Source organism: Chelmon rostratus, chromosome 13, assembly GCF_017976325.1.
Source record: "Chelmon rostratus isolate fCheRos1 chromosome 13, fCheRos1.pri, whole genome shotgun sequence".
NCBI classification, from domain to species: Eukaryota; Metazoa; Chordata; class Actinopteri; order Chaetodontiformes; family Chaetodontidae; genus Chelmon; species Chelmon rostratus.
In genome coordinates, this window is record NC_055670.1 from 9719692 (window position 1) to 9742804 (window position 23113).

Sequence of the window (23113 nt, forward strand, 5' to 3'; positions counted from 1 at the left end):
TACAACTAACCTTGTGTTACTGAATTTTCTTTGTTCCCCCAAAAATCTTTTTTTTTTAATCCTTTTTCAATGTGCTTAAAAATATGTTGATTTATAGATTTGCTCAGAGTCTTGTCACAAGAGACACAGCAAAATTCTTTCAAAATCTGGTATTGAAATTGTAGTAAATACAGGCTTTTTCCTAAAATAAGCCTGTCCCACACAGGCCTGGTTCTCACTGCTACAGCACAAAGGCCAGCACACACAGGCAGACATACAGGTTGTATCTCTCACTCCTCACCCGACCGTTGCTCCACATTACTCGAGGTATTCAGAGGATGTCTCTGTCCCAGTCAGGGATCCCCTCTCCATCACACTCAACAGAGACCCTACCACCTGCCTTCCAGCCCCTGCCACAATCACTAATCAAAGAGTTAGTTAAAGCTGCCACACTGAAGCTCAGCCAAATTGATGAACTATTAAACAACAATAACCACATGCATCATCACTCAGACCCCATGGCGCCTAATTAAACACACCGGTGATCTTAAATTGATTCTTAATCGATTGTCTTGAACATTCGGTTGGTCTCTCTGACTGTGTATGAAGCTGGTTTAAAGCATATCAGAGGGAGAAAGTTTTGAGATGACATCTGTTTTGGTGTTGCACAAGGCAGCTGCCTTGGTCCATTACTGTTCTCATTATACATGCTGCCACTTGGTGACATCAATGTATGTTTCCATAGTTATGCAGATGTCACACAACTGTACATCTACTGAACCAAATGATGCTGCAACTAGATACTCCATTACTAACTATCTTTTGGCAATAAATACATGGATGAGTAACCATTTCTTGAAGTTTCTTGAGGACAAAACTGAAATCCTGCTCCACTTCCCAAAAACAAAAGATTCTTGGTGTTGTTATAGATTCAGACCTAAGATAAGATAAAAACTTTTCTTTTCACTTTAGTCTTTAACTAGCTGTGTCTTCCTGATACAGGCCTGAAGCTTTGTATTTTACCTGATTTTATGCATTCAGTGTACTAAATTTTTAACTTGATTGTATCACTGTTATGGAGTTGTTTTTATTTTCCATCTTATGCCATGCATCACCTTGATTTTTTATCTTTTATTATTATTATTATTATTATTATTATTATTATTATTATTATTATTATTATTATTATCATCATCATCAAGTGTGTTTTATTCTCTTTTATTCACTTTGTTCTTGTTTTATGTTCATTTTAAGTGAAGCACTTGGTGCATGGGATTTCTTTGTTGTAAGTCACTTTGAGCTGCAATTCTTGCATGAAAGGTGCTATACAAATACAATTTGTTTCTTATTAGCATGTAATTATTTCTGATTATTATAGCAATATTGCTAGTGTTGAGTGCACTGTCTTGTTAGAAAGGTCACATCTCTCCTGATACGCTGCAAGTCTTACAAAATTCATCACATCAAACCATCAGTTCGAGGTCTGGTTCCAGTTCACACCTCCTGTCTTTCACCTCTCTGTAACAGCTATAGATTAGATAGCAAGTTAAAGCAAAAGGATTAATTCTGTTCAATTACTGTACATTAATCATCTTTTTATATTGTTTGTGGTGTTAGAGATTCAAAGATGAGTGATAATCTTTTTGTGTTTAACATGTGCAGCATCATTGTCAGTGCAACACTGCAGCCTGCAGGTCAATTTAAGTGCAACACCAGATGTTGAAAAACAATACACAGCCCAACTATTCTTTTGTCCTTCTTCAAATTGATGATTTGCGCTACTGAAATTAACTAAAACAATATATAATATAAGTTATATATTTTATTACGTAAAGCCCTTTTTGTTCATCAGGCCCTCCCCTATCACATTCATCTCTAATGGACAGGTGTAGTCAAAGGTAAAACAGATCAATGATTGGACCTCTGGTGACATGTGACCCATAGCTGTTGACTTATTACTTGGAAGAGTCACCTCATCCATACCAAGGAGTTCACTGTGAAGGTTGGGCGGGCTCGTGCTCTGAAAGCATCGATTTCAGATATTTTAATGGCTGGACATTTTTGTCCTCTTTCAGCGATGATGACAAAGAGGCAGCTTGGATGGCAAAAGTTATTTCTGATACTCACAGGTAGGTTTTAAGCTTGTATTCTTTCTTTTTTCTATAAACCGCTGCCACACCTTTAAGGTGTCATCACCAGCGTTAATCCAACTTCTTACTACTTAAGCGGAAGCAGGGTTGTGTTTCACTCAAAAGAGACCTGCATGTGAACCATATACTCAATTTGACTTATAAGAAACAGACTGTATTATAATTAGTGGCATGAAACATAGTTAAGGTTGGTCATATTTATCAATGCCTGTTTTTATGTGATCCAGAAAACCACATTACACTAGTAGATGTAATACACCAAATAAATGACAATGACTAGAAGATTGGTTTATGTTATTTTGTATTTCTCTTTATTTCAGTACTTCCCTGCTGCAGGAGTTTGCTGGTTACTATTCCACAGAACATATATGAGGCTGACGGTGGAGGTGATGTTACCTTGATTTGCGTCTTCATCCCAGCCGGACCAATCGGAAACACATTCATGCTTGAATGGGAAGCTTACCCTGACAATCCTGGTGATACAATGGTGAGAGGTTAAACTAGCTGCATGCACAACATGTGGTCATAGCATCTTCTTAATACAGCATAAAGGGGAACTCCATTGATTTTACACATGAAGATCAGTTTATTCTGCATAGGGAGTGCCACTCGGCCTATCTCGCCTTGGACTTTGAGACTATAAAACTATAGCTGAAACTAAAACTGGGAGCACAGAGTATGAAAGACGTGGGTGGTTGCAGGACAGGGAGGGGCTACCAGAAGATCTGCATTTGAGTTGCATTATGGGAGGTGTAGGATCCAGCATTTGGAACTCTCTGATTGCTTTGATTTCTTTTTTTATCCCTCATAAGTGGTGGTAGCATACTAAATGGCTAGTTAAAGTAGCCCTTGATTAAATAAAATCCCTTCAGTAACATATACTTCATATTATTGTGTACCTTTCAATATATTAACATTCTCAGAAAATCACCCAAGACAAGGAGATGTTTTGATCAAGTAGCACCAACACTCAAATATCAAAAATATCCCATTGGTACCAGGTGTAATGTTATTGTGTCTGTGCTAAACCAGTTTAAGTGTGTATAGACAGTATATATTATGTTCATATCAAGGCTGTGCTGTTGTCACATCATAAAATGGACAATGATTTGCTGCAGTGAATAACAGTTTCATTGGGAGGTGTACTTTGCTCTATGCTCGATACTTGATCAGTTCCTGTTTGGAGCATACAAGTTCCACCCTGCTGCATATAGTGGTTATGACCTTTGTTCAGAGGATGATGAATAAATGAATAAGCCAAGATTACCTCTTGCACACAATCCACTGCTGAACATATCAGATGTTAACGAGACAGAGAATTTGTGCTCTATCATTCAGCAGGTCTACCACTAACACTTACAATGTGATAGTTATGATAAATTGCATAGAAAATAACGAATCAAAGAGTATGAGTGTAATACTCAGTACTTCTGCTTATTTAGCAGTTATATGGCTGAAAGTGATTCTTCTTTTCATTTTTGATTAATATTCAGATTATTTTCTCAATTAATAATTTAGTCCAGAAAATGTGCATTAACAGGACATTATCTCAAATGAGAAGGTGAAAGTGGGAAAAATGTGGCATTTTTGTCTGAAAAATTATCCCTTCTCTTCAATGCTGAGTCATAAGATTACAAGCCAGTCTTGCTAACTAGGTACCATGAGCAGCCTTGATGTGGCTTAAAATCTACAAAAATTGATTATTTGCAGCTACAGCCTCTGGTGGATACAGAACAACTTTAGCATCGTTGTTGCTTTTGCTAACTGGAGCTGACTGGCTGAAGTGGGAAGTGGGAGGAAGGTGACAACACCAAAGTGGCTTTATAAAATGAAATGCGCTATAATAAAATAAAAAATGACATGAAATGTGTTATTTGGGAAAAAATGTCTTAATGAAAGAAAAAACTGACTTTGGAAAAGGGACCCTTTGAAATAATGTCTATGATGAAATTAAAAAGATATCCTATAAAATTCAGTTATGAAATTGATGAAACAACATTTCAGACAGCAGAGTTTCAGTTTTAATAATTTCTTCCAGCTTCATTTTTATATGTGACACACTTTATACAATTTATTCAGATGATTGTTTCATGCCTTTTTGTTATTTATTTAATATTGAACATTTGGGCGCATACTGCGCAGCATACAATGCCTTCTATCTTTAAACCTTGTGTCATGCTGAATCTGGCCTGGTGTGGATTATCATGTACTGTCACATATCACACTTTCTAAAATATGTTTGTGTTTGTTTCTCTAGAAATCTGTGGCCACCTTCTATATAAACAATGTGGTTGACATTGCACGTGATTATGAAGGCAGAGCCTCTCTGGAGGTTGACATGAACAAAAAGGAGAGCGCACTCCATTTAACAAAGCTGACCGGGAAGGACAGCCGCCGTTATCAATGTAGAGTCAAGATCCCCAATGATGATGTGGGAATTACAGCTGCCACCACTTCCCTTTTGGTCCTGGGTGAGAATGAATCACTGCTATGTCTATGTATCTATTTTGAATAATTTCATGTTGTCTCCATGGAGACGGAAAATCAACAGTATTTTGTTGCAGTTTTCTTGTAATAAGTGATTGTAGCTTGTATTAAATGCTTTGCTTTCTTCCAGTGGCTCCCTCTGTGCCAGTCTGCAGGATTAATGGAAAAGCAGAGTACTGGCAAAACATCGACCTCACCTGCAAGTCTGAGGAAGGATCCCCAACACCTGAGGCTAGATGGGAGAGGAAAAGATTAGATAACATTGCCATACCATTTCCACCTAAGACAACTGAAAGTATGCATATCACCATCAATGTGTTACTTTGAAGCACACATCTTAGGCAGGCTGCTGGGGAGTTTGTTTCCCATGATCAGAGTCAATGTAAAGAATGGCAAACTGGCCAATCGTCTCAGCATCCTTTAACCTATTTTTGTCCTTATCTTGCAGAGGATGGAACTCTGTCTCTCGTTAGTATTTCAACAGATGCATCTGGGTTTTACATTTGCAAATCAGAAAATCGAATTGGTTCCGCCAGCTGCAACCTTACCTTAACTGTGATGCCCCGTAAGTGCTTTAACATGATTTACCTGCTCACCTGTTCATGATGAACCCACAGAGAATACAGCTTAATTCTGAAATTCTCCAATTAGCTTTTCATTCGCTTTTACTTCACGTCGCTCACAAATTTCAGTCCCTTCAACCTTGTTTCCATCCGCAGTGGCATCCACCATGACCATTGGGATCATTGTAGCTGTAGTTGGAGTGGTCATTGCAGGTGTCGTGGTTGTGGGGGCAATAATCTTCTTTTGCTGCAGGAAAAGGAGCAAAAAGAAAAATGCAGAACGGTATGTATGTTCTGTATGTTTATGCCACTGTAAACCACCACCAACAATTAGTGTATGTTAGCATACTGATTGTTAGTGATTTCGTCACTGCCTACACCAGACAGCAGACAGTGACATATAGATGCTACACAGTGAAAAAGCCTGTGTCAAAACTGTGTCAAAAACTAATAGGCATGTCCAGCTATTACAACTGTTGAGATTGGCAGTTCAAAATTATTTAAGACTTGCAGATGAGGACAAAACAGGAACTTGTATTCTGTGTACGTCAGTGCTCGTCTCCATTTTTTGCGATCTTTGGTACGCTGTAACCAAAACGGCCACCACGTCCGGCATTGATGAGGTATGTTCCTGTTGCGTTCTTGTCGGGGACGCATCAGGACGCCTTCGCATGTGCACTGCAAAAGATATGTGGTCACATGCGTCCCAGATCACCTTGAGAGTGACTGGATCAAAATGCGTCTTGGTGGTAGTTTACACTTGTATTTAACGCTAAGGTCTAAGTGGTGTTTACAGGTGCTTTCATTAACTCATCTAACCATGAAGCCTCACCATTTTCTCTTTCTTTTGTATATTTTGGCTTTTTTGTGTTGTCTTTTAGTGCCCCCGGACAAGTGTTTTATGACAGAGATGCTCCTGAAGGTGGTCGCTGGGATTACGTTGATGACCAACACTGATACAACTAACCGTGTATTACAGAATTTTCTTTGATTGCCCCCCAAATCGTTTTTGTTCTTTTTGTGATTAAACTGCATTGATTTTTGCGAGAAATTTTGCTGTAATTAATGGTGGTCTGCCAAATTCAGAAATTCACCAGACAACTTTCCTGCAAGACCAGATATACTTCAACCAAACCAAATCACCTTAGTAACTTCTGACCCTGCCACACCTGTCATGGTGTTCTAATCAGTGCTTATACCATTGTCCCCAACCAAAGAAGGCAAAGGACTATATTCAAATAGCTTCTGATCTATTTTTAAAGCTTGTATATTTTTTAGTGTAATCCATGTTGAGGTTTGTTTACCAGTGATTGCAGTGAATTTGGTTCCTTCCAATCATCAGATAGGCATGACCCATCTCTCAGGTAAATGTTCACCTGCCCCAAATTTTGAAAATCATTTATAGTTCTATGAAATCCGTTTGTAATTTCTCTCGGTTTCTCTCTGTATAAGGGAACGCTGCACAGTAGTGGTGGTTCGCCAAAATCTGAAACTGGCTAAGCCTGGCCTAGCATACTGCATACTATCATGACAAACAGTATGCAATATTTAGTATATACTGCATACTGCATTTGTTGGTAGTATGTTGTAGTCAATCTCAGAACCCATCAGCTATATGCCTTGAGACTCGAAGACAACATTTTAGCTAATCTCTATAGACAGACATCCGCATATGAAATCAATCCTACTAAAATCTTCTCATGTGAAGCAAAAAAGAAAAACAAAAATAATACTTTTTGGCACTGATTTTGTTTGCTTGTTTCATGAAATCTTGCCCTGTGCTTATATCTTAGTATGTGTAAATTGGTCAAATACCACTGTCCACTCAATCATGCGTTTACAGCTCACAAACCTACTGCAGAAAATTTGGTAATTGTTGTTGAAACATTGCTGCAGGTAAAAAAAAAGGGGTTTTCTTTCGTCACTCCACCACATCATCATCTTTGATTTTAAGTTTCTTTTTAACCTGCAGCTTCTGACTCAGCTGCACCTGAGCTTGATTTGCTCCCGTTATAAAACGCATTTTAAACATGTGTGGAAAAACCTCCTTGTATAGATTGCTGGATTACTGTTTTTTTGTTTTTGCAGGTTTTTTTTTTGTAAGGTAAATGGCAGCTTGTCCTGAACTGAATGTGTACCTAAAATGAACATTTGTAGCATCTTTGTGCGCAGCTTTTGCTTTTGAGTGATAAATAATGTAAGCATGTATCCGTGTGGAGCAACTCATCGACTTCAATTAAAAATTAAAAAAAAAATAAATGGCTGAAATGTTGCGTTTGAGATGTCTGTCCAAACTCACGGCTAATTCTGACCTGATTTAGTCCTGAACCCCCCCTTCTTCTTCCTCCGCCTTCGCACCGGGCAGACCTGTCCACTCTGCCCGGCAGCCGCTGCTGCTACACCCGCTGCGCAACATTAAAATTCGACTCCAGAGGTTAAAGTGAGGAAACACCTCCATGGAGCTTGTGTTTTGATGAAGGAATATACCGGACGACTTGTCCGCCTTTGAGAGCCGTGTTCGTGCTGGGACTCACCCCCGTGTGAAGTGGTACAGTCCCGTTAGTCGCGCTCTGTGAGTCCCGTTAGCAGCGGCAGCAGTTAGCGGGCAGCGAGAATCAGCAATATGCGGATAAACTGCACTTCACTGTAAAACGGACTCTATCATGTACTTTTACCGGCTGGCCATTTTACTGGGAGCATCAGGTGAGTCTTCTTCCCTTCACTAAAATGTGTGGTCTTTCATAAAAATGGGTCTTCTTTACGACAGCGGCGCAACAGGTTGATCCACTAAGTACAGCAGGAGCAGTGGTTTGTATCACACTTGTATGTGAGTTGGTAAAGAGCTTCTTTTTGTTTTTATTTGGGTGAATTCAACGAGAAAGAGACGCCATGACAGTTTCTGGAACTCTGTATTGTTTTTACTTTATGTTATTCTTTATCTCCTCAGATGTGATAATGATATTCCACTGGGGCTTATAGTTTTTATATGCATTGTATACCACTATAGTTGACTGTATAAAAGCATAACCGTACATTTTGAAGTGTAATGTTTAATGGCAGAGCTGTAGTTTTAAGACACAGTAATGTAGCGCTGCAAGGATTTGTCAATTAATCGATTAGGCGATGACAGAAAATGAATCTGCAACTATTCTGAGAATCGATCCATTTCCATCAATTTTCAAGCAAACATGTCAGATAATCCCTGCTGTCAGGCTGTCAGATGTGAGGATTTGATGCTTTTTGACACCATTTCTTGTAGCAAGCTGAATATATTTGAGTTTTCGACTGCTGGTTGAATAAAACAAGGTATTTAAATGCCTCTCTCCGGCCTGTGGGAAAGTACAGCCAGTGTGTTGGACTGTTTCCTGATACTCTATAGACAATACAGTTAATCGAGAGTATAATTGGCAGATGAATCGGGTCTCAAGAGGGCTGGAAATGTGTCTGAAATAGAGCAACTGTGAGCAAAATGCTCCTGACAAAAATGCTCTCTTCCTATCACAAACTTTCTGAGTGTTGCTGTAAAATTGCATTGAAATCCTTTATCAGACGTGGAGACCGTGCTCAGTGTTATCAGTGTTTTTTTTTTTTTTTTTAATGATTCAATGTGAAGGAATGTACGGCTCAGTTAAAGCAGGAAATGTGACAGCTTTGCAGAGGAAAGGTCTGGCTGTGTTCAGGAAACACGCAGCGTCCTGCAGCAGAGCTTTGACCTGGATACATGTGTGACCACACGCCGTTTCAAAAGGTGGTCTAATCATGAAACGAGGCCTTAAGTCTGCGCGCAGGTGGAGGAGGAGGCTGTCTGCTGCCTCTGACACCTGTTCATTAACCTACAGTGAGTCACACCTGACGTCAGCGCCACATACAATAATTAACAGTCAGTTTCAGACTTGCCAATAAGGCATCCAGCAGATCCTGTGTTTGTTTATCCGAAGCCCCTCTCACCTCAGACCGATGGTATTCATGGGGTAACGGTTTGGTTTAAATCTCAAACAGCTAATTGGTCTGTTCGCACCCGGCTTACCGAGGCCAGATACTCCCATTGGATGAGAGTCTCTGACCTCCTCCCCCTCTCAGCTCCTCAAGTGGGACGGAGAGGGGGGGGGGTCAGCACAGCCCTAACAATGGACTGGTCCATGAAAAAAAGAAACAAAGGGAAGACCAGAGCTCATTCGTGGGAGGAATGTAGGAGCCTGGTCAGCCCTCCTCTTGTTCGCTGATCCTGTAAAAATCGTTTGGCTCCATCACCACCATCACTGTACCTAGAAATGAGCAGCTGAAGTGCAATTTCCAGACGATGCTCTTCTAACCAGACTCAGTATGTCATTAATCATTAATGAATTATTAACACACTAGTGTGAAAGCTGAAATTATGAGTGGATTAATTGAGAGATATAAATAAAAATGAAAAACAATCTCTGGTTCCAGCTTCTCAAATGTCAGGATTTTCCTGCTTTTGTCTGTTTTGTATCACTGTGAACTGAAAACCTTTGAGATTTGGACTGTTAGCCTGACAAAACACAACATCTGAAGACGTCACCTTGGACTATGAGAGATTGCGTCTTCCCTACATAAACTAAACAAGCGATTGACTGAAACTGAAAATAACTCATTTGCAGCCGTAATGGTTTCCTGGGAATAAGCAGACTAAAGCATCCATTTTAGATAAACGTCAGTCCTAAGGAGAGACAGGCTGGTGGACTTGCTTTTGTTTTGATTTCCTGTCTTCTGGGAAATGTTTAGAGTGAGTTCCTGCCCCACCCAGACCTAATACGACTAGCAGAAAGCAGAAAGCACCCACGAGCATCTGAGCTCTCCATCCCCTCCCTCTGTGATGACAACCCCCTGCCTCTCAACAGGCCTCCCCCACACACACACTGGAATGTGACCTTCCTGACCCCGGTACCAAGCAACAGAGGAGCCCCCGACACACACCTAATCTCCGTTCCTGTCTTTCCTCTTGTTCTGATACGATACAAAATATGTCCCAGGTGTCACCCTGCGCGCTCGTGAATCATTCACACAGACAAAGAAGAAGCACAGCTGTTTCTTCTGTGATCGAGATGTCTCCGGCATCCTTTTCCTGTCTCTAAATTGCTTTTGTCTTCACTCAGTTGCCAGTTTAATAGGTACACTTGGCTAAAACTAATGTAGCTTAATATAAGAGTCCTGCAATAGTTTGTTCACCCCATTTCTGTCAGTGAGGGTCGACTCAATATGACCAGAAACTAGAGCTCATTAACATATTATTCGATTGACACAATTATTTTGATTTTCAAGCACAAATTCCAGCTTCTAAATTGTGAAGATTTGCTGCTGTTCTTGGTCTTATTTGCTAGCAAACGAAATTGCATCAGGTTTTCTGGACAAACAAGACATTTGAGGAGCAGACCATTAACTGATTAATTATAAAAAATAATCAGCAAATGAATCAGCCTCACTAGAGATTGCTCTAAGTATAACACAGTTAAACAGCACCACTAACCACATTCTCCAAAATCATCAAAATGTTGAACCAGTTCCTCTCAAAAACAGAGAAAATGAACATTCAAACCTTCATGAATGGAGGATTTATTACAGGACTGTATTAGACTGCATTAGTCGGTTGGATGGAAAATAGATGTCAGGTGGGTTTAAGATGTGTGACATTATGTTCTGTGCAGTTAATCAGGTAATCAAAAATAAATTACCCCTGAATCCAAAATAAAAAAGAAAATAGTTGCACCCTCCTTCCCCTCTAATGGTCATAGTGGGAGAGAGGGAGTTAAATGAGTGAATAAACTCAGTGATGGTGGCTGGTTTTGATTACTGTTAAGTAGGTGAAGCTGGTATTTCTCAGTGCTGCCATTATACTGTGTTTGGAGCCTGCTGCTCACAGTTTTATGTTAGAGTAACATTTGCATGACCCTCTGAGCAGTCAAATCACATATCCAGGAGTCAAACAAGTCTTTATATTTCTGTCCATTATCTTTAAAGAGTGCGATTTCCCATTTTCTGCATCTGTTTGTTTTGTCTGCGTCAGTGTGTGTGTGCGATGGCGTGCATGTCACAGTGCGGGAGAAGCAGCGGTTTGCGATGCTCTTCCAGTCCGTGGTCCTCCCGTGTCACTACCAAACGGCCTCCACTCAGACCCCGGTGGTGCAGTGGTGGTACAAGTCCTACTGTCGAGACCGCACGCGGGAGTCCTTCACCCTGCCCGAGAGTCTGGGCATCCAGGCCTCTGAGCTGGGTGCCACGTCCCACCTGGAGTGCTCCGACAGCAGCCGCACAGTTCGGGTTGTGGCCTCGGCGCAGGGGGCCTCCATGACGCTGGCAGAGCACTACAAAGGCAGAGACATCGCCATCGTAAACAGTAATGTTGTCATTTTTTATCCTCTATGAAAAAGTTTGATCAAGGCTGCAGCTGTTTGACCGCTGCACTCAGGAGCTCTGTGTTTCCTGTTCTCGAAATAAACCTCTTTTCTCTTTGTCCCACAATAGAATGGAGCACAACACACACACACACACACACGATAACAACCTGCTCTCACTCCTATTCATGTATCACTCCTTGTTAAACCTCAAGCCTTATCAAGACAAAACACATGTGTCAGAGCACCGTAGCACATCCAACAATTCCCTGCTGTCGTCATTTAATTCAGTAAAAAATAAACTGACATGATGAATCAATCCAAAGTGGCGATCACTTCATTCTGTGTTCTTGTTTTTCACATGCAAATGCTATGAAATTAGTTTTATCATGGCTATACAAAAAATTTGATTATATTATACTGAAACTCTAAGCCTAAAAACCATTTGGATTGTAAATTTAAAGTCAGGCAGTTAAACACTGACCTGCTTCGTGAGCGTGATCTCGTCTGACCTCTCACCTCTTGCAGCACATTTAACCGTGTTTCCTGTCTCTGTGCAGAGGCAGACCTGCGCATCGGGGAGCTGCAGTGGGGCGACAGTGGAGTGTACTTCTGTAAAGTCGTCATTGCTGATGATCTGGAGGGGAAGAACGAGGCCCAGCTGGAGTTACTGGTGCTCGGTATGCCTACATTTTAATCAAAGTAATGATGTAGAGGCTCAGACTAACTTGCCTGATCATGATGGGCTGGTTTGTTTGTTTGGTTTCATATTAAGCTCAGTGAAGTTTCTTTGTGTATGTTGGTAAAGGCTTTAGACATCGTCTCTTTGTTGCTCTGCATTCCACAGCGTCCGTACCACAGCTTCCGTAGAGACGGCCAAATGGTGTTTGCCTCTTTACACGATAAAGCCGACCGCTCACTTTATGGGTTGACGTGAACTTGGCTGGACTGTACTTTACATCTTAAGTCAGTTAGACACTGTGTCAGGGTCGTCAGCCTTAGAAACTGCATGGGATCATGTGTTCAGCTGTACAACGGTTTGTGTATTTGTTCACTGCAGAGTATTTTTTACTGATTAATGATTATACAAGGCTCCCCAAAGCTTCGCTCAACAGCTAAAATTTCAGTGCCAAAGGTCAGGTCCACCATCTCAATGAAACTTGAAGTAGCATGTTCATTCAGTGAGAGGAACTATGGAGGCTATTGTTGCCAAAGACACTCCTTAAGCTACCATGGCAACAAGCTGTTTTTTTTTTTTTTTTAGAGGAGACTGGAGCATGTTAAGAGTCTCTGTTAAACCCTCACAACAATGTGATCTGAAAGTTCCTTCCTTCCTTTAAGTTTGACTAACCCGATGTGTTTTTAGTATTACCATCTGATCATTCATACAGCCCTCTTCCACTGAGCATTAATCTGATTATAATCATCTGACAGGACAGAAGGAGGCAGGGGGGATTAACGGAGTGAGAATAACAAGGCTACTCTGGGTTTTGGTACTGTAGTTTCTTTTTAGCTTTGCCACGTTGCTGAAGTTGAAGTTGGAATTAGAAAATGTGTAAACCACTTCAGTGGCATTTCCTAAAGCTTTGACAGTTTCATATACTCCTACGGAAAGCAACAGTTTGACATTTTAAAAAAATTCTTGCTGAGCCAAGATTGATACCTTTTTTTTCTCCTATTGGTTCAATATAAAGCTACTTACAGCAGCTGGTTAGCTTAGCTTAGCAATTAAGAGTGGAAACAGCCTGTCTGGCTTTGTATGAAAGTAACTCTTAGATGCACCTCTAAAGCTATCTGATTAACATGTTGCATTCTTTGTTTAAACAGTAAATAGTCTGCACATAATCTCCCGCAAAACCACAAATTGTTGACTTCAAAGTTAGGATTTTGTACAGATCTTAGCTAGCAAGCTCTAGCTGCATATTTGCTATACAGACATGGCATGGTGTTGATCTTCTCACCTAACTTTCAGCAAGAAAGCCAAAAAGATAGCATCCAAATATATCAAAAGTATTGCTTAGAGGTCTAGTGTGTAGCCCAGAACAGACAAACCAAACACTGACACTACAGAGGGCCGTTCGCGTATTTTGTGTTTTTAGCGGCCACCATAGGTTCTCCTACATGCTTGGTAGAGGAGGATGAGGAGGTGTATTCAGTTGGATGCAATGCTACTTCACTGCTACATGCCACTAAACCCTGCAGACTGGACCTTTAAGAAACAAGCTGTGATGTTTCTTCTTTCACCTTCTCCCTAATCTCTGGTTTAATTTTTCTTTTGGAGTAATGTTTTGTTGACTTTCACTCCCTTTTGTCTTGCAAAATCTTCTCATGCACTCCTCCGTTGCTCACTCCTGCACCTCTCACGGCCTCCCTCGCTCTGAGGGCTGCATAGCTCCTCGGCTCTCTCAGGTTACTCAGTGTTACTGAGCTTCGTGGTATGTAGATGAGTGTGCCAGGCCAGGGAACCAACATTACTTTTTTTATCAGGTGGGAAGAGTACGCAGTTTTTTTTCCTCCCTCCATAGTAACTGTCTACTCAGCACACTCTGGAGCCTGACTGCCAGTGGGTGTTTAGTCTATCCCTGCAGTCAGACAGATCAGTGACTGGCCTTTACTGTAATTATAGTCCTTTGACACCTCATGATGAACACATACTGACGACACCTGCAGTTCAGTCGCAGTCTCGGCACACCAGTTGCAGTCCCTTCATGTTTCTGGATTTTACAGTTTGCTAAAGATGCCTTTAATTTTTTCTTTTTGACCTGTTTATCTTGTATATGAAGCACAAAAGAGGCACTGTTTCAAAGCCATACAATTTGTGTGACCTTGATGAGCTCCCATGGTAAACTGTTCCCAGAATAATGTGCCCCAGTTTCCAAAACCGCCTCTTTGTCCTCACACACTGCCTCTCTTTGCACATCTCAATATGTGTCAGTGTATGTGTGTCAGTATGCATGTTGCATGTGTGTACATCGGCATGTTGCATTCATTCATTTGTGTGCACTCTTTACACCACCAGACAGGCACATTACTACAGAAATATATAGTACTGCTGGCCTCCTGCTAAAATTAGATTCAAAGTGAAGTGCATGTTGAACTCTGAACTCTGACTTACAGGACTTGTGCTCATGTTCATAGGTTAGCATGTTTGAAAACTCTTCTTAGAAACTCTGTGGCATCATCATATTTTAGTAGCATGAAAACGTATCAGTGTGATTCATGTGATAACAAGACTAAGACTCTGCAGCCGTGCTAGAGGCTCTGCGAGGCTGACCTTAGGCACAGTGGCATGTTGAGCTAAATGCTAATATCAGCATGCTAACAAGCTCACGATGACAATGTTAAAATGCTGATGCTTATCAGGTATAATGTTAACCGTGTTTGCCATTTTAGTTTAGTGTGTGAACATGCTAGCTTTTGCTAAATAGCCAAAGAATGTCATTAGTTTTGCAGATATTTGGTCACGAATCAAACTTTAGGCAAATTAAAATTCTGACCTGATGATGGCGCAAGATTAGAAATTTAAGAATCATAAGTCATTGCAATTCATCCTCAGGAGGACATGAATGTTTGCGCCAAATTTCATAGCATACCACTCAATGGTTAGTGAGACATTTGACTTAAACAAAAATTGTCAACTTGATCACACCAGACGAAAGCTCAGCTATTCAGTCATTAGGATTCATCCTCTGGGGACTATGATTCCCTGGATTAGATTAGACAAGACTTTATGAACTTTAATGGTAATCCATCCAAGATTTGTTGTTAATAGTCCTCAATATTGCCATCTCTAGAGCTCTATTGGTGCATATATCTCTACACGAACTGAGACGTGAATGCTTTGTTACTGTATCCTCGCTGACTTTGATCGTGCATGACCATTAATCATCCACTCTGCTACCAAATTTTCTAATTTGCCTGACCTTTTGACTCTTGCTTCCTGCTTCCTCTGCCGGCCTTCACCTGTGCTCTCCCTCTCTCTGCAGGCAGGACAGGTCAGCAGGACGATCTCCTACCTGAGTTTGATGTGGAGATTATGCCAGGTACGGCACCTCACCTGCACTTCTCACTGCCTGGCGTTTTCAAGCTTCCCTAATGCTCCTAATGTTTAATTCTCACTGACCAATCAAAACTCTCTTTGACTAACATGCGTATTCATGAGCCCCTGTTGACACTGAACTTTCAACGTTCGTTACAGTCAAAGTAAGGAGAATGTTCAGAAACCCAACCTGAAATTACACACAGTCACTTATTGAAGCTATGTAGAGAAAAAGATTGAGTCACAGTTCTTATCCTCTACCTCTTCTCATGATTTGAATTCCACAGGGGATATGTGTTGACTTAACGAGCGGTTTTGAGTAGATTTTGCTTTTCGGCACACCCTGAGGAAGTCTGCTATTTGGGCCTGGATGCTTTAGAGATGTGATGATGGATAAGAGTCACTCAGAGTCCTGTAGAGTTTGCCTGAAGCTTCCTTTTCTCTGCATACTTAATTGAAGGGGATACAGAAACATAAGCATGGTTTTAAAAGGAAAACAATGGTTTATCAGGAGTTCTTGTAGTTTTTACTATCACTATCACCACTTATTATAACATTGCAATCACTGAAGTAATTGCTGACATCTGGGAAAACAGTGAGCTTGCTATAACAATGAACGGAGCAAGAATTACAAGTGGTCAGATGACCAGTTAGGACATTATCTAAACCACCCAAAACAGAAGGAAATCAATCTGTAAACTGTGATTGATGTCTACAGTGAATGTTTTGGGTGATAATTTTTACCATTTGCCTTTATTTCCTCTTCCAAATTAAGTGTAGTGACCCGTAGCGTCATATTTCTTGTCCCGTCAGACTTAAATTCAACCTTTTGTAGGGATGAGCAACATCCCTACAAAAGGTTGAATTAAAGTCAGCAATTAGCTTGGTGAGTACCTTATTTGTGAGCTTGCAACAGGTTCCATAGTGTAGTGGTTATCACGTCTGCTTTACACGCAGAAGGTCCTGGGTTCAAGCCCCAGTGGAACCAGTGCTTTTCCCCAGTTGGAGATTAATAAAGTCTTTTTTATCTTATCTTAAAAAGACAGAATTGTCCTTTAAGCACAGTGTAATGTGTTTATGACTCGTGAGGTTATCATGCAGTGAGTGTTGCCATATTTCTTACCTGTAGCATTTATTTTAACTTTCTTAATCCTTTGAATAGAGCTGGGACAGAGTACTTTTAACTGTGTGTTTGGTTTTATCAGTTTTTAGTGTTAGTGTAGTATACATACATCTGCTTCATAGTGTATGATATAGACATGTAGATATGTAGGTGCTTATACCCATACAAACATGTGCAGCTGTGCATATCTGTTAGATGTTATATGCCTCATATCATATTAAAACTATACACATATCTATCTTCCTACAACAGATTACTTAGATTAAAGCTCCTGCTGTGAGTCAGCTGAAAGCATTCTGGATAAATGTCAGAATACATCAGTCTGTCAAGTTCTTTTACATGAACAATAAACGATGTGTTGTGATATTTATTTGCAGTATCTTTCAAATGTTTTCCACTTGTAGTAAAGATGTCATGTCTTGCACTGAATCGCACTGCGCGTAATACAAATGGAATAATGTGTGTGTGTGTGTGTGTGTGTGTGTGTATTTCAGAATGGGCGTTTGTGGGCTCTGTCGTCCTGGGCAGTGTCTTGTTCCTGTTATTTTTGGGGATCTGCTGGTGTCAGTGTTGTCCTCACTCCTGCTGTTGCTACGTCCGCTGCTGCTGCTGTCCCGACACCTGCTGCTGTCCACGACACCGTGAGTAGCACAAAAACGAGTTCCTTAAAAAAAATGTATTTATTTATTATTAGTTCCATGTGCATTCTCAGTATCAACTAGACAGCGATCTCTCTGCATGGAAGGTTTATTGTGTTGTTGTTCTTTTGCACAGTATATGAGGCTGGGAAGATGGCAAAGAGTGGACTGCCGCCTCAGGTTCCTGTGTATCCCTACTACATTCCTGGTGTACCTGCTGTGGTTCCTGTTGCCCCTTCATCCCATGTGGACCCAAAGATCGCCTCTATCCCCTCACTGGAGAATAACCTGGCTGGAGGTGAGTGTCAATAGTTTATAACGTGCAGAAAGCTCTGTAGCAGCATGTCTGACTTGACTAACCCTCATTTCATCTATCATCGACTCATCCTCGTCTGTCTCTAACCTACAGTGAAGCCGTAGAAATGACAGAAATGTCTGCCGGCAACACGCATGTTTAAATTTGAACCTTAACATATTTGAGTGTGGTTGTTGCTCTGTAAGAACAAGCATTGGACACTCACATTTATATGTGCGTGTCTTTGCATGGTTATGTCCCCTTGTGTGTACGTTTGTGTGTGTCCACATCCACAGTGCGCAGTGGTTATCGACTGAAAGCCAGTCCAGACCAGGACGCAATGAAAGTTCTGTACTACATAGAGAAGGAGCTGACTCAGTTTCCCTCTGCCAAGATGGCTGCGCTCAAATGTAAGCCTGCACAGACTGGGCCAGTTTCTGTAATCTGTGTGGCCGTGTGACCGTGTTTGTGTCCAAGTGTTTCTCCTTTATGTGCATGGTTTGTGTTCATGTGCTCGTGCTAATTTTCATCTAATCTCGACATTCTTCTCATAACATCTAACTGCTCTTACTGAGATGAGAAAAGTGTTCAAAAAGGAAGGTTACTTTGTAAGATCCCTGTGTATCAGTAAGAGAAGAGTGTAGATACAAAGACATACACAGCTTATTATAGGGGAGGGTATTATGGATAAAAACATCACTTACTGTGATAGAGGATTTACATCATGATCTCATCATTCATTCATTTTTTCTGTGAAATCAATTGATTAAAACATTTTATGCATTTTATCATCATGTCCATCCAACATTGCCCACAGTGGTTTGATACAGTATGAAAGGGATGGCCTCTACAGTATAAACAATATGGGAAAATCTCCAACTGTTGACAAAGTGTCACTGTCCTAATGGGACCGTAGGACTGGGTGATCTTATGTTGTACTATTGTTGTTCAGGACATCTCAGTGTAATTATAATGATTATGCCATGGTCATTTACAGAATAGGATGTTTTTTTAAGTTTGTACATGTCAGTTTAACTAATGTTTAATTTTATCTCACCAGTGAAAGTTAACTGTCGTTGTGGTCGCCTGCAGTCAGCACTGCATTAGAGCAGTGGTTACAGAGACTCAGCTCGTCAGGAAGAAATACTTTGTCTTGTACGCATTAAAAGGATAATACTCGGGATATTTATTAGTGTGAACAAATTCCGAGATTGCAGCAATTTTTTAGCCTCTCCTTACTTTCTGCTTTCCCCAGACTGTCTGTGGGTCTCAGCCGCAAGCACATTGGTTCGTACTGAAGATGTGAAATATCTCGAAACACAAAGGTCACAGATGTAAAGTTTAATTTAAAAAAAAAGTCTCAGTAATTGTCTAACCTGGCTAGCGCTATCGTTTTTAGTAAACGTTCCTTAACAGCAGTTAATAGTGCATTTATGGGGGACTATTTTCAGCAGTGGATTAATACACTTTCGGTGCTGTGGAGAGTATTTATGGCAGGAGGATGGTGAATGTGGGATTGACTCAAAATAAACAAATTCTATGTTTACTGGGATGAAGAAACATTTTAACCAGTCAACGGTGTGGCTCATTGGCGTGTTTTTAATAGTTCTTGAACATTAATGAAAGTCAATGGCACAGAGGAATAAGGTGCACCAGGTTGTGGTGACACATAGCATTAGTAGTCATAGTGCTGTTAGTAGAATAAATCTATTGGACTGTAACATGGGATTTGCTGCCATAAAAGGAAAGAGAATATCTCCAGACCGCTCCTTTAAATTGGTTGTGACAGCATTTTGAGGTGACACATGAGACACTCAATCATTTGCAGTCAGCTATAATTAGTGGTCATGATTATATAGCCTTAGTTACCTCAAACCAGAAAGTAGATGATGCAGAGCTTTGTATCATTCTCTCATCTCAAACGTCAGTCAGACCACATCTGCTGGGTGGTGACAGAAAACCTACCTGAAAAATGTCTGCCAAATTAATTTTATGATGAAAATAGCACACGTGGCTATACTGACGTGTCTGTCCCCACAGCCAGTAGCTTATCAGAGCTGAGCTCTCTTCATGATGGAGGGAACACCGACTTCAGACACACCTATCAGACGGTCCAGATGAAGGCGCTCCCGCCCATCGCAGACCTCGATGACGAGTCAGTGCTGAGAGCAGCTCCACCGGCACAGAGTCGAAGGCCCAGACGGGACAGAGGCAACCACTCAGACGATGAGCTCGACAGAAGGTATCATTACAGTGTTAGTTAGTGCGTGTATGTATTTATGTGTTTAAAGGGTAAAGGTCCCACGAAATGCTATCATTAGCTCTTTAATGTGACCTGTTGAAATAGGAAAGAGGATTGTTAGAACATTTCACCACTGCACTGTTTCCCTGGATATTCAAGTGCCTTCAGTCCTGTATGTCCAGAACTCCACTTAGATATTTTCAGAGGTGTTTCCAATATCCTGACCCCCTCATGTATGTAAATAGGGACACACATATAATGTAGTGCAGTGCAACAAAGCCTTTAACTGTGACCTCAATAACAAACCTATAATTGAATTTTCACATTTCTGACTATGTCAACAAACCCTGAACATTCTAACCTTTGTAAAGATAGATGTTATGGCACAGCCTTTCTATTAAATTGCATTTGATTGTACAGTTGTACCTAATAAAATGGCCACTTCGTGTAAGCTCTGTCACTGTGTGCTGAGTTGTGTGCTCTTCCTTCCTGTAGGTGGAACTCCCGCTCAGAGCACCTGCAGAGAAAGACATTGAGCAGAAGAGGGCGCACCGGCTCCCTGGACGAGCTGGAGGACTTCGCCCGGTCTTTTGGTTCCCGCGGTCGCCGGGCTGAGCCTCCAGACCGGGTCTATGAGCGGGATTACAGCCCTCCCAGGCGTTGCTACAGAGATGAGGATGATGGATGGGGCCGACGCAGCCCCTCACCATTATCACAGAAGAGAAGAGACACATGGGACAGCGATCGCCCCTGTCGACTGCCTCAAAGCCAGGGATACGACGACGCCTACCTCAGCAGTGTTCTGGAGAGCAAGGCGAGGGGGCGGGGAGGGGACAGAGGCGCTGGTAGACCGGATGAGGACAGTGACACTCCCTCTAAAAGCAGCTCCAGAGGGAAGGGGAGCAATAGTTACTACAGCCGGTCGCCTAGCAACCGTCCAGAGGAGGAGGACCCTTTGCCTCCGTACTCCGAGTGGGAGGCGGAGCGGTACCGCAGGGCTGACCCGACCACTGAGCGGTACTGCACTGCAGAACCTCCCAGATCAGAGCGATACAGGACCACTGAACCAGCCATGAAGCCTTTCTCTTACACCCGTCCCCACCAGGGGATGTCCCACACGCTGCAGGGGGGCAGAGACGAGAGAGAAAGGAGCCGAAACCTGGTGAGTTACTTGTAGCAGGAACATGGACTTCAGCAAAGAGCATCTAAATCCTGTAAATAGCTACACGATTGATCTGTCTATATTCTATATTTGTCTTATTTTCAGCAAATCCCATGAAAAGCCTGATGTAGCTTATTCCTCTGTGCTATAAAACTTCATGATTGTCCATAAACTATTAAAAACACATCAGAGAGTCACACTCTTGCACTTGTAGACAGTTGCCATGAGCATAACTGTTCTCCACATCCTATCAGTACAGAGAGATAACGTTAAATATGGCTCTGCTGTTTGTTTTACCTGTCTGTTTGGGCGTTATATTTATATACCACGTCAGAGAATGACAGAGAATAGAAAGCAGAGAGAGAGGGCGAAAAACTAAACCTTATTTGATCTGTAATTTGTTGTTTGTTACTTACTTAAGAACTCTCAGCCTCACAGATTTTGTGTATTAGTGAATGCTGAAAAGTGGTTATGGTATACTAGTTAAAAGTCAGTAAATTGTTGTCACATGTCTGGGACATGACAGGAAGTGATGAGGAAATATGAAGCACAAACTGTGCCAAATTCAAGGTGATTACCACAAAAATAGCTGACAATAACCTATAAAGTTCCTCCACAGCCTAGGAGTTGGGGACCTCTGCACTAGCCCACCAAATATGTATTCATCCACTGCTGAATATAGTCCCCAAGAAATGTACTGCTTACACCTGTGAGAGTAATGTTCGCTAATAACTACAGCGCCCAGCTGTTTTGAAGATTACTCAGCATTTTTTTTAAAACAAAGCAATGAGATGTTGTGCTGATTTAAGGGTTTAAGATGCTGACCAGGTAATTGTTACATCTGTCCAACTGGGACTTTTGTTGAATGCAAATTCCCTGAAAATGAAAAAAAAAAAAAGGAAATAAATTTGAGAGGCATTTTTAGTGATTTCTGAACAAATATGCTCTATGATGTCAAAAAGTACTGCTGTTACTGGTTTTGATCTTTTCTTGGGATTTGTTGACAGAATCACGTCAGCTCTGTGCTGAGACATTTGAAGATGTTTTACAGTATTTTGTACATAGTCTGATTGTCTCTTTATCAATGTACATACAAGATTTAAGGTCTTAACACTGAATCACTACAAATTATCTCTCATAGGATTGTATCTAAGTTACATTTTTTTGCATAAATTTACAAAGAGTTAAAGCACTGGTTTAACTCTGATATGTACTGTATAACTTGGCCATGCTTGCTACCATCACAGTGTTATGAATGCTTACTAACTTACTCACTAAATGTGATTTTCTCACTGGAATCAGTGTCACAGTCATCACTCTGGCTTGAGCTGCATGATTTCAGTGAGTTTTAATTAAATCTCGGGAGGCTGGACTAACAAAGCATGAGCATGAATGCAAAGTCTCTAACATGTGGCTCTTGGTGTATTTCTTTAACAGAGCACTGCACTGAGCAGGGACTCTCTCATAGTGTGACAAGGTTTCCCAGCCTCGACCCGCACAGCACTGCCAGTCCGTTCATTTAAACCGTCCTGTCGCTGTGCAGGAGAAGCTAACTGTTCCGCCATCAGCCGCATGACGTCTGGGTCACCTCGCTGAAATAACTGCACCGACAAAAACAGCATTAGCGGATGGAAAATGCTGTGAAATGAATGTGCACAAAGCAGCATGTGTGGCCTTTTTCCTCATGTGCATGAATTACATCTGGGTATATTGCATGTGTAGTCTACAGATGTTATGTATGAGGCGTGTGCATCAGTTTTTATCTGTTGAGTTTGGTGAGTTGAATGAGTGGATTTACTTAAACCTGTGCCAAGATGTATTTTTTTATAATCTGCCAATATCAGAATGGACCTTTGTTACACTAAGCAGGACGCCACAGTCTTACATTTCCTACAGACTCCATACTTCTCACTCGGTGCACTATAACTCAGGTTCACTTTGTATTTGTGTGTTTGTCTGTTGTTGATATTGTACTGTATGTAAGTTCTGTACCTTGAATTTGTTCTGCAGATTTTAATTGCACTGCTTAAATACTTTTTAAATAAAGAAAACTAAAGAAATATTCGCTGTCCTACATGAGTA

The 23113-nt window shown here is 41.1% G+C and overlaps 2 protein-coding genes and 1 non-coding gene across 5 annotated transcripts; all 3 read left to right on the forward strand.

The window, feature by feature from the left end:
• The first annotated feature begins 2056 nt into the window (after positions 1–2056).
• Positions 2057–6136, forward strand: LOC121616314 (cell surface A33 antigen-like). The gene is made up of 6 exons (XM_041951045.1): positions 2057–2108; positions 2450–2616; positions 4387–4600; positions 4747–4911; positions 5336–5462; positions 6061–6136. Exons 1-6 carry the CDS (start codon positions 2057–2059, stop codon positions 6134–6136), a joined length of 801 nt encoding a protein of 266 aa, XP_041806979.1.
• Positions 6137–7543: 1407 nt separating this feature from the next.
• Positions 7544–23093, forward strand: LOC121616554 (immunoglobulin-like domain-containing receptor 2). 3 transcript variants are annotated; one of them, XM_041951371.1, is made up of 10 exons: positions 7544–7882; positions 11205–11534; positions 12093–12212; positions 15519–15575; positions 17189–17335; positions 17469–17630; positions 17924–18037; positions 19668–19869; positions 20365–21031; positions 22469–23093. In XM_041951371.1, exons 1-10 carry the CDS (start codon positions 7843–7845, stop codon positions 22502–22504), a joined length of 1875 nt encoding a protein of 624 aa, XP_041807305.1. In that variant the 5' UTR covers positions 7544–7842; the 3' UTR covers positions 22505–23093. The 3 variants fall into 3 exon arrangements, with proteins under 3 accessions (XP_041807305.1, XP_041807307.1, XP_041807306.1); XM_041951373.1 differs by lacking the exon at positions 17924–18037; XM_041951372.1 differs by lacking the exon at positions 15519–15575.
• On the forward strand, positions 16487–16559 carry trnav-uac. The gene has a single exon. It is a non-coding gene; the product is annotated as a tRNA-Val (tRNA).
• Positions 23094–23113: the final 20 nt, after the last annotated feature.